The sequence below is a fragment of the Pan paniscus genome, chromosome 1 (assembly GCF_029289425.2).
Source record: "Pan paniscus chromosome 1, NHGRI_mPanPan1-v2.0_pri, whole genome shotgun sequence".
Lineage (NCBI taxonomy): Eukaryota > Metazoa > Chordata > Mammalia > Primates > Hominidae > Pan > Pan paniscus.
The window spans coordinates 148385831-148398494 of NC_073249.2; the positions used below are offsets into that span (position 1 = coordinate 148385831).

At 39.6% G+C, this 12664-nt stretch overlaps 1 protein-coding gene across 1 annotated transcript in view; it reads right to left on the bottom strand.

Moving 5' to 3' along the window:
- PTGFR (prostaglandin F receptor) overlaps nucleotides 1–11865 on the bottom strand; it is a 52686-nt gene extending 40821 nt beyond the window's left edge. Inside the window, exons 1-2 of the mRNA XM_003807774.4 lie at nucleotides 8104–11865; nucleotides 5799–6668 (exon numbers count right to left, since the gene is read on the bottom strand). Of these exons, the coding sequence (XP_003807822.1) occupies nucleotides 5799–6596 (798 nt within the window). The 5' untranslated portion in view covers nucleotides 6597–6668; nucleotides 8104–11865. The remainder of the gene's footprint in view (nucleotides 1–5798; nucleotides 6669–8103) is intronic.
- Nucleotides 11866–12664: the final 799 nt, after the last annotated feature.

The window sequence follows — 12664 nt, forward strand, 5'->3', positions numbered from 1 at the left end:
GAGAAATATGTATTATGTTATCACACCCTGCTAGGTCCTATGAGGGAGATAAAGCAGAGGAAAGGAAGAGAGGAAAAGAGAACAGGAACTTTTTAAAGATACCCCAGATAGAGGAGGGGATATTTGAGAGAACAGAGAAGAAAGAGGGAGAGAGTCACGTGGATGTCAAGAGGAGAGTGTTCCAGGCAGGAGAACACCAAGGCTCGGGGACAGGAACGTGCTCCCTGATCTCCCAGGGCAGCTCCTCTGCTAGCTATGGTTGGTCATTCACCTCATAGCACTTACTTCATGCCTTCCCCAATGTGAGAAAGCCGCCTGAATTCCCACGATTACACTGCATTAACGTATCTCTAAAATATGTCTTTTCTGCTGGATGTGAATTTTGAGTTGTTGAGGTCTAAGTTACAAACTTCCCAGGAGTAGAACCCAGTTGTCATAAGTCCTGTATCCAGACAACCTCACTGCTGCTTCCACGTTCCAAACAGAGGGACACTCCCGCTTCACAAAGAAAACTAGCTAAAATGATTTATGAAAATATTGCCTCTGAAATCAGCAGAAATCCAAGAGTAAACCTGAAAGACCTATATTCCAAGATCTAATATAAGACTATAGAACAGTCCATTTTGTTTGTTTGTTTGTTTGTTTGTTTTTAGAGTCAGGGGATACATGTACAGGTTTGTTCCATGGGTATATTGCAGGATACTGAAGTTTAGGCTTCTAATATCACCCAAGCAGTGAACACAGTATCTGATAGCTATGCCACCCACTAGAATCCCTCTTATTTGATCCAATGGCAATTGGTTAATTTTTTAAATTTGGGAAATAATTTAACATTTATGTGTGTATTTGTATATATACATACACAAACAGGTATGTATGTACACATCTACACTTTTATGTATGTACCTAAATACATAAACAATATATATACACACTACATATATATGTACACATTTATATTGTACATGTGCAATTTTCCACATTATCTCTTCACTTAAAATATATAAACATACATCCACTCACCATCCTTTGGGTATTGAGGCAAGTGCTCAAGACACATACATAGATTTCCATTACACCATTCTTAAATATGATGATGGGGGTCAGGCTTTCAAAGAAAATAATCTTCACTAATAGTCAAAATGTGCTATGATGTCATCTTACTCCATCATTTGTCATTAGCCCTTTAAGACCTGGTCATTATGAAGCCAATACCTTTAGTAATTTCAGTCAAAGTTCAATTAGCCACCCAGTTCTTTGATCTATATCTAACAAACACCTTAGTGACCAAACAATGTTTAACTATGTTGACTAGAAATATTAGCATAAGAGTAACCTTAGGAAAATCAAGCTCCAATTCTACATTTGCAAGAGAACACATTTCTTGGGTAAACTCGCCTACGTAAGAAATCACTTTGCTCTTCATATACTTTATATTTCTCTTTCCCATTCTAAATTATTCTGTATCCCTGAAGAGAAGGTAAAACAAACATATGGCATTCCAGTAAAAGACAGCTGAAGTTTAATAGCGTCCTAAGTGTACCGTTGGTGATTAGGGAACAGATTAAAATTACCATTTGGTTTCAGAGTTTGCTTGGCTGTTAACCTACAAAACTCAGAATCCACATACTGGTCAATCATTTCCAATCTTTTGACATTCATACTACTTAAGTTACAGTCAACCAGTCAACAAGTATTTATTGCTCTGCCAAATAGGTGAACTACGCATAGCACTAATAATTAATTCCTTTTAGGCTTGCATATTCTAGAAGTGGAGCATTAAAAAGAATCATTACCCATATAAAAGTAGAAACAAAAGAATATTGAGAAAATGTTTCTCAAAAGTGCTGGTGAATCTCTTTTTTCTCCTTCACAATAGAGACATCAGGAGAATGTGTTCAATATTTATGTATTAAGGAAAAGTGATTCATCTAGGAAGAACGCGAGACAATTTTATAATTGCTGTTTCACTTTCAAAGATGTTTAGAATTAACTTGTTGCTAAATGGAACTGTAAGATAATAAGCGTCGGTTGTAGTTTCCTGTATTTTTCAGTTAGCATTACAATTAAATGAATGTGAATGAATTAACTGTGTTTAAAACTACAAAACCCAGATATTGTAAAAATTTAAGTAATTAAGTTATATTTTAAACAAATGTTATGTTTGTACTACATTTCTACATTTCAATTACTAGGAGGAGGAAAGCACATTTTCCCCTTTTGGAAAAATAAAACACATTAAATGTTTTAATTTAAAACATTTATTCTGCATGATCCTGTAATGGTGGACACATGTCATTCTATGTTTTCAAAACCCATAGAATGTACAACACAAAGAGATAGCCCTAATGTAAACTACAAACTTTAGTTAATAATAATATAGCAGTGTCAGCTCATCGATTCTAACAAATATGCCACAACAAAGCAAGATATTAATAATAAAGCTGATGGGGTGGGGGAGGGGGAGGGAGTATTTGTAAATTCTCTCTACTTTCTATTCATTTTTCTATAGACCCAAAACTACTCAGAAAAGTAAAATAGAGTCTATTAACATGAGAGAGAATTCAAACATTATGATCATTTTACCTTTGTATTGATTAAAACTCAACAAATTAATAAAGTATCAGCTTTGACAAAAACTTAAATATAAATTTCGATTTATACATTTCAATGATTTTAGAAATTATGCCACTATTGACAAGTTTTGATGCAGTAGTTCCTGTCAAGCACAAACACCATCATCTCCACCTTACTCCTTTCCTCCTTTTAGTGCATGTACCTCTACCTTCGTTCCAGTTTGAGACTTGAAAATGACTGTGAACACTGGCCAAAGAGTGTGTGCAGATGTTCATTCAAATACAAATCCAACAATTCACAGTTAATCAGAGAGAAAAGGCACATGGTATGAAATAGGGCATTGACCTGGAAGCTGTCACTATTACAGCGCAACTGTGGGAATCTAAAAGCTTGGTTTCAGGGGTATTTTTAAAAATCAGAAGTTTTTAAAATACAAGGTGGGCAGGAAAATAATGGCTCAGTAATTAATATCTATTAAAATCCTCCTAGATATGTGAGAGAAAAAAAGAAAATTTTCAACTGAAGTATTAGTACTGGATGTTATTTTCAGATTCTTAAGCCTGTATTTTTATAAGGTTGTTTATACCTGTCTGAGGACCCTAACTTAATCCCCAAGGCACTTGTGTCCAGACCACCAAAGTTCTGACAAAATCTTTCAGTAAAAAATTTTCATGAAGACTCAACTCTCCATAAAAGAAGCCAGGAATGCAAAGAATGCTTAAAACAACTCAAAATATCAGCCCATAAAGTAATACCTGTGGTGTATCTACTACCCATCTAACACAGAAATAATTTTCATGCTAAAAGTATTGATACGTTGGTGACACAGATATATCAATAATTCATAGTTAAAGAGAAAGTGGACCTCGGAAAATGTTCTGTAAAAATGAAACTTTGTTTCCAATAGGAAATATGTTGAAAATAGGAATTAAATTGTAATATTTATTCCAAATCAAACCAAAAATCCAGGAATGGAAATTAGGGAAAAACATACATTCAAAATATCCACGCCAAGAGTATGAAATTTTGCTTCCTTCCATAATCTTGCAGGAGTAAGTCTATGACTCCTATTCCTCAAAGTAGAAACCCAGTAACTCAACAGAATTTTTAAGATGCCTCAGAATAAACAAAAAACAAAATACAAGTGATAACCTCAGTTGTCCGGATTGTGTCTCTCATTTATTGACACTTCACTATTTCACTGTTTTGAGGTATTCTCCAGAGACACAACCTTCATTGTAAAAGTTTATTTAAACATTTTTAGCCACTTCTTTTCTCACTTTCTTTGTATTTCTTTCACCACCCCCAAATTCATTTCAACTCACTCAGACTCACTTTTTAGTTTTAAAAGCTACTTTACTTCAAAGCTTAACTACAGAAAAATAAAAACCATTACACTCAGGAAATTTCTTTAGTCGAGTTACATACATTAACCTCCTCAAAAATAAACAATGAAGTGTCTCCAGTGTTGTTAGAAACAGTTTCTGTTATTCAATTCATACAACTATACTTTAATCACAGATCAGACTCTTACTGGGTTCACCCAAGGCCTCCTCAATTGACAATTATCAGGTCTCCAAAGGTTGACTTGCCATTGATAGACCCACTCTCCCCTTGGGTGAGCTCTTATGACCTGGCCAACTCAGGAACAACACAAAAAATATTTGAATGACTTAACAATTCAAGAAGCCAAATTCAGGTTGTGAGGCAATAATATGAATAGAAATTTTTAAAATATTAGAGAAGTAGAACTCCCTTTGTAAAATAAACTCAACTCTATCATAGAATCTGTCTGCAGTAGCAGCTATCACAAACTTATGTGTATCAAAATCATCTGGATCGTTAATTAAAACTGCACTAGTGGGCTGGGCATGGCGGCTCACGCCTGTAATCCCAGCACTTTGGGAGGCCGAGGCGGGAGGATTACGAGGTCAGGAGTTTGAGACTAGCCTGGCCAACATGGTGAAAACCCATCTCTACTAAAAATACAAAAATTAGCCGGGTTTGGTGGCACACGCCTGTAATCCCAGCTACTCAGGAGGCTGAGGCAAGAGAATTGCTTGAACCTGGGAGGTGGAGGTTGCAATAAGCCGAGATCGCACCACTGCACTCCAGCCTGGGTGACAGAGCGAGACTCCGTCTCAAACAAACAAACAAACAAAAAACCTGCACTAGCAACAATTCTTGGGCAATGAGCCTGTTTGGAGCCTAGGAAAACTGCATTAGTAACAAGCACCTTCATTCTACCAGGTAAGGTACAACCACTACCTTTGTCTTACTTCCACCCCACCTGGATTGCTATCTCTGGATGCCCTCCCACTTCCCCATTGTTACAGACGAGGGAAAAAAGAAAATCTTTGCTGTCACTTGCTCCCTACAGAAGGGTTTTTTTTGTTTTTGTTTTTGTTTTCTTTCATGGCATGTTGTCACTTCTTACATTATAAAGCAAAACATTAGAAGGAGTTAAGGTCATACTTATCTATGATAAATATGATTTTTGTCTTCTATCTGAAAAGTGATATGACTTATGTTTGTTTCTAACAGCTTCACTTTAGCTTTCATTTCCAAATTAAACTATCAGGCTATCACATACAGATGCTGGTTAAATTAAAATGTTAAATGAATGAAACAAAAAGGGAGGAATCTCTGGCCTTCCTGCCAAACATACCTCTCCCTGGACTAATGGCATTGTTCCTGAGTTAGTGAATTACTGATTTCTTCACTTGAACTATCCATGCAGTACACCTGAACTATCCAGCTATCTCAGTTCAGCACCACCCTTTGCAGTTCTGGTCATTACATGCTTTGGAGAACCCAGTAGCTAATATGCCCTGTTTACAAGTTAAAAGTTCATGTGACTTTCTATCAAGACTTACTGCAATCTGTTCAAATGTTGTTTTATAGTTGGTCATTTTGTTCACATTTTAGAAATAATCATATTCAGTATGTTAAAAATATGTAACTTCTGTTAGAACTACACTGCTTTGCAGGAAGCTAACACTATGGTTAGAATTGTTTAGCAACACATTTCTTTCACTTCAGGGCTTGTGGGAAAGTAACCATATGTGTCATATGTCATGTAATTCTAAGCCAGAGCTGAGTGCTGAAATAAATTTTGAGTAGGGATCATTCTCAGCATTTAAAAGACTGAACTTCCAGATAACCTTGAATTGAACATGGATTAACCCAAGAAAGCAGAAGTCAAAACTTCAGGCTCTTACCAGAAATGGGCTCCAACAAATACAGGAGACACACATTATCGCCAGGAGCTGGATTACCATTTCCAAATGATGAGATCTGCCTTGTCTGTGCTGCTGACTTTTAAATTTAACTCTTAAAAGTGTAATTCCTGTGATTGCATTGCACAACAATGAAACACCAAGGGCTAAGAGCCCCAGAAAAGAAAAAAGTAGAAGATAAAATCTATCTTCCCAGTCTTTGATGTCTTCTGTGTTGTAGAAACACCAGGTCCTCGACGCCTGAATTTTATAGTCTCGATGTCCAAGGATGGGCAGCAAAGCTATGAAAACAGCAAACAAGCACACACCACTTAACATCATTTTCACATGTTTGGATGTAATTTTCGTAGAATGAAATATTGGTTTTGTGACTCCAATACACCGCTCAATGGCCATCACACTGCCTAGAAGAAGTGGGCACAGACCAGAAAACACCATGCAGATACCAAAAATACTGCAAAGGACATTTGATTGGTCAAAGCGGATCCATTCTTTATCAGAAGCATATACAAATACTGCTATGGCTCCATTGATGAGATGGCCAAAGAAATCAGTGATTACCAGGCCACTGGCCAAAAGCAGAAACGATGCCTTGGACTTCTGTCTAAATCTCTGATATGCCTTCATGAGAATGGCGATGGCAAGGCTGTTTGACAAGATTCCCACTGTCATGAAGATTACTGAAAAAAATACGGAAAGCCGGTTTTCCGTCTGGCAGGTTGTGTTTGAAAGAAGCGCAGCCGCAGGAGACACTAGCTGTTTGGAATTGTTCATGGACATTGTTGTGGAGATAAAAGCCAACCACTCAAGTCATCTCCCTCTCAAAACTGTGCAGGATTGCAGTCCAGACATCTGTAGGATAAACGGAGAGGAATTATGAACACCGCATTACTGCTCATCTGACGTTTATGACTGACGTGCCCCAGCACCCGGTGGTGGGATGGGTTTTATCTGGCCTATCATAAGCAAGGTTGCATCATACTGAAAGCAGCTCATATTTGCCTGCGGTTCCACATTTCATTTTCAAGGTGAAGAAGCTGTTGAAATTGAGACCCCTTGGTTAACTTCTGTGGCCCCTCTGCAAATGAGCACCTCCTCCTCCTCCTGAATGTCCCCCTGACGCGTCACTGACACCTTAAAATTTTCAAATTTTACAAAATCGCTACCAAGATTAGATTTAAACCCAAGAAGATTTTTTAAATCCTACGTCTATTAAAAAAGAGAGAGAGACCTTTTAAAGTGTCTTCTCTTTCCTCTGGTGGGCTTTGCCCCCAAACTGCAGATTATTCCTCAGTTGAACGACCTGCTTGTCAGGCAGACATAACTATCTCCAAACTTTGGAAGGGGACCAGCAAGTTCATTGATGTTAAATGCAGATTTTCTGAATATGTTTCTAAGCACAAATCAAATAACTGCAAACCACACACACGTTGAACCCATGAAAAGCAGAGTGGTGAGTCTCTGGGAAGGTTTTCTGGTCTAGCTGCCCCTGTGTAGAAATTCTGATTCGCGATGAGGAAGGGGGCGGGCCACGCTCACTGTGCACCTCGGCCAAGATCCTGTCCAGTTACAGCTTCAGAGTAGCAACATTCAAGGCGAAGTATTTGCTTGTCACTCTTTCCCTAGGGGGTTGAAGCCTGAGGCACAGACACTGGATACACAAGGCCACGGCCACTCTTCTCTGAGCTAATTCGATTGGCGTTTCCCGAGCAGCTAGCTTTCCCGGAGGCTGGGAATTCCGGAGCCAGCCTTTCCTGCGCCCAGCCCGAGTGGGACTGCCTAGGCTACCCCCAGGACGGTCGCCTCCTCCAGGTCTTACTCACAATTCGACTTTCGCCCATTACTATCCCCGCCGCCCTTCGGCCTGGCCTCGCAACATTCTCTCCAAACTAACGAACTCGCTGAAACTTTCTGCAATTGCTCAAACGCCAAAGGGCTGTTTTCTCCCTCATCCCGGGCACGGGGAGTGAGGACGTGCCCGGGTGAGGAACTCGCAGTGCCGCCCGCAGGGAACCCCGCAACGGCGAGAAGCGGAATCTGTGCCGATTTCCCTCTTCTGAGACCCTTTCTACCCAATCCCCCGCAGAGCAGCTCAGAATGCGGATGGGTTAGCTCGAGTACCCTTCTTTCTCTATGCGTCTCCCTAGCTTGGGGAATCTGGTCCAAACTCAGTGTCAGACTCAGCCAGCAGAAGCTGTGGCTGGGTGTCTCAGGGGGTGAGTTGGTTAAATCCGGGTCTAGATAAGCGAAGCCGATGCATTGGGATCAGCCTCTGGAGGGATGGTACCTTGTCATCCCAGGCCGCCAGCCGGGCTCTCTGAGGAGCAGAAGACGGAGCCGCTCGGTGTGCCATGGCGCCCCGCGCCGCCGCTGCCTCAAGTTCCACCGATCCCAGCGCGGAGATCCTGATCGGGCGCCGGCTGTGGTCCAGCCGCTCGTCCCCTCCGCGCCCTCGTTCCCTTAGCGCGGAAACTGCCGGGCGCGCGCGGCTCCTGGGATCCCTCTGCACCTAGCTGCGCTGGCAGCCTGGGAGGGATGGGGCGCGCGAGTGACCTCCGCCTCTTCCTCTTCTCTCTCGCCTCCGCCCCCTTTTCCATGGGCACAGAGCAGTACTGGGAGAGAAGAGGGCACCGTGCTCGGATGCATCAGAGCTGCACTTAGCCGCTGGACCAGCTAAAGAAAGTTTGGTTTTAAACTCATTTTTATCCCCAAGCCATCTCTGGGGATGCAAGACAGCAGTCTGGAGAGCCGAGGAAAGCCTAAGATGGTGTGTTAGGCTGTCGGATGGTAGCTTGCAGACAATTCATTCCAAGTCCAGCTCGAAACGCGTAAAGAAACCAGGTAGAAAGAGGTTGTGTGCTTGAGGGAGAATTTTGTGGCAAATATCTCCAGGGAATTAAAAACAGGTATTCAAGCCCAGTGTTGTAAATGAAAACACTCGCAGCCTCAGGGTTCACTGTCACACAGAGGACTGGGACTGTTTCCAGCTTTCTAAGGAATATGAAAAGGAAAAGGGGTGAGATGACTTCTTGAAGTACACCTGCAGATAAGGGATTAGTAATATTTCAGTGATTTTAGAAGTCCACTGGAGAGAGAATTTCTAGTGATATGTATACCCCAAGAGATATGCGTCTAAAAAATTTCGTGGAGATAAATTTATGATGAAGTAATCTATTTTTCATTAGGAATTATGATTTGAGTCATTTTATTCTGTAATTGCTTTTATCTAATATTGCTTCGACACACACCCATTAGCTGTGTCTCATTTTTCTAGCTAAACACTTATGTGAATCTATTACTGACTTTTGCTCTTTTTATTGTAGTAAAATGTTGCCACTACCTATGTGAAAAATCAGTACCACATGGAAACGAACCCTGTTTCTCCATTCTAAAACCAGAAGGGACCTCTAAATTCCTGGAAATTGGAAGGGATCAAAAAATGAAAAAGCGGGATAAAATAAATTAGCCATTAACTGTAGAAAGGAATGATTGCAGTTTTCCCTTGTGGTAGATATTGAGATTTTTTTTTAATGATATGATCATAACTGGTAAACTAAACTGTTACTTAATTATGGTGAGGGAATTAAACATTTTGGTTACATAACCTGGTTACTAGAGAAATATTATACATGAATGGCCAGTACCCAAAGGACAATTATGTGATAAGCTATACTGAAAATATGAATGACACAGAGTACTATTCTTTCCTTTATTTTTTAAAATATGTGAGTGCATATATAATTTTTTTCTTTTTTAAAAAACATGAAATTTTTGCACCTATTGACCTGTTCTCTAAGTTCCCTCCCCCTGCCCCCCACCCTCTAACAGGCCCTGGTGCATGTTGTTCCTCTCCCTGTATCCATGTGTTCTCATTGCTGAACTCCCATTTATAAGTGAAAACATGCAGTGTTTGGTTTTCTGTTCCTGTGCTAGTTTGCTGAGGATGATAGCATCCAGGTTCATCCATGTCCCTGCAAAGGACATGATCTCATTCCTTTTTATGGCTGTATAGTATTCTGTGGTGTATATGTACCACATTTTCTTTATCCAGTCTATTATTGATGGGCATTTGGGTTGGTTCTATGACTTTGCTATTGTAAATAGTGCTGCAGTAAACATATGTGTGCATGTGTCTTCATAATAGAATGATTTGTATTCCTTTGGGTATATACCCAGTAATGGGATTGCTGGGTCAAATGATATTTCTGATTCTAGATCCTTGAGGAATCACCATACTGTCTTCCATAATGGTTGAACTAATTTACATTCCTACCAACAGTGTAAAAGCATTCCTATTTCTCCACAGCCTCACCAGCATCTATTGTTTCTTGACTTTTTTTTTCTTTGAAAGTCATTAATATTTTATTTTAACTTTTTTTAAATTATTATACTTTAAGTTCTTATATACATGTGCATAGGTATACATGTGCCATGGTGGTCAACCCATCATCTACATTAGGTATTTCTCCTAATGCTGTCCTTTCCCAAGCCCTCCATGCCCTGACAGGCCCTGGTGTGTGATGTTCCCCTCCCTGTGTCCATGTGTTCTCATTGTTCAACTCCCACTTATGAGTGAGAACATGCGGTGTTTGGTTTTCTGTTCTTGTGTTAGTTTGCTGAGAATGATGGTTTCCAGCTTCATCCATGTCCCTGCAAAGGACATGAACTCATCCTTTGTTATGGCTGCATAGTATTCCATGGTGTATATGTGCCACATTTTCTTTATCCAGTCTATCATTAATGGGCATTCGGGTTGGTTCCAAGTCTTTGCTGTTGTGAAGAGTGCTGCAATAAACATACTTGTGTGTGTGTCTTTTTTTTTTTTTTATACTTTAAGTTTTAGGGTACATGTGCACATTGTGCAGGTGTGTCTTTAGAGTAGAATGATTTATCTTTTAGGTATATACCCAGTAATGGGATTGCTGGGTCAAATAGTATTTCTGGGTCTAGATTCTTGAGAAATCACAACACTGTCTTCCACAATGGTTGAACTAATTTACACTCCTACCAACAGTGTAAAAACGTTCCTATTTCTCCACATCCTCTCCAGCATCTGTTGTTTCCTGACATTTTGATGATCGCCATTCTAACTGGCATGAGATGGTATCTCATTGAGCTTTTTTTCATATGTTTGTTGGCCACACAAATGTCTTCTGAGAAGTGTCTGCTCATATCCTTCGTCCACTTTTTCATGGGGTTGTTTGTTTTTTTCTTTTAAATTTGTTTAAGTTCTTTGTAGATTCTGGATATTAGCCCTTTGTCAGATAGATAGATTGCAAAAATTGTCTCCCATTCTGTAGGTTGCCTGTTCACTCTGATGATAGTTTCTTTTGCTGTGCAAAAGCTCTTTGGTTTAATTAGGTCCTATTTGTCAATTTTGGCCTTTGTTGTCATTACTTTTGGTGTTTAGGTCAAGAAGTCTTTGCCCATGCCTATGTCCTGAATGGTATTCCCTATGTTTTCTACTAGTGTTTTATGGTTTTAGCTTTTACGTTTAAGTCTTTAATCCATCTTGAGTTAATTTTTGTATAAGGTGTAAGGAAGGGATCCAGTTTCAGTTTTCTGCACATGGCTAGCCAGTTTTCCCAACATCATTTATTAAATAGGGAATCCTTTCCCCATTGCTTGTTTTTGTCACATTCGTCAAAGATCAGATGGTTGTAGATGTGTGGAGTTATTTCTGAGGCCTCTGTTCTGTTCCACTGGTCTATATATGTTTTTGGTACCAGTACCACGCTGTTTGGTTACTATAGCCTTGTAGTATAGTTTGAAGTCAGGCAGTGCAATCCCTCCAGTTTTGCTCTTTTTCCTTAGGATTGTCTTGGCTATATGGGCTCTTTTTTGGTTCTGTATGAAATTTAAAGTAGTTTTTTCTAATTCTGTGAAGAAAGTCAATGGTAACTTGCTGAGGATAGCATTGAATCTATATATTACTTTGGCAGCATGACCATTTTCATGATATTGATTCTTCCATTCATGAGCATGGAATGTTTTCCATTTGTTTAGATACTCTCTTATTTCCTTGAGCAGTGGTTTGTAGTTCTCTTTGAAGAGGTCCTTCACATCCCTTGTAAGCTGTATTCCTAGGTATTTTATTCTCTTTGTAGCAATCGTGAATGGGAGTTCACTCATGATTTGGCTCTCTGTATGTCTATTATTGGTGTAAAGGAATGCTTGCGAGTTTTGCACACTGATGTATCCAGAGACTTTGCTGAAGTTGCTTATCAGCTTAAGGAGATTTTGGGCTGAGACGATGAGGTTTTCTACATATACATTCATGTCATCTACAAATAGAGACAATTGGACATCCTCTCTTCCTATTTGAATAGCATTATTTCTTTCTCTTACCTGATTGCCCTGGCCAGAACTTCCAATACTATGTTGAATAGGAGTGGGGAGAGAGGGCATCCTTGTCTTGTGTTGGCTTTCAAAGGGAATGCTTTCAGCTTTTGCCCAGTCAGTATGAAATTGGCTGTGGATTTGTCATAAATACGTTCCATCAATACCTAGTTTATTGAGAGCTTTTAGCAAGAAGGGGTGTTGAATTTTATCGAAGGCCTTTTCTGCATCTATTGAGATAATCATGTGGTTTTTGTCATTGTTCTGTTTATGTGATGGATTACGTTTATTGATTTGCATATGTTGAACCAGTTTTGCATCCCAAGGATGAAGCTAACTTGGTCATGGTGGATGAGCTTTTTGATGTGCTGCTGGATTCGGTTTGCCATTTTATTGAGGATTTTCACATTGATATCTATCACGGATATTAGCCTGAAATTTTCTTTTTTGTTGTTGTTGTGTCTCTGCCAGGTTTTGGTATCAGGATGATGCTGGCCTCATAAAATGAG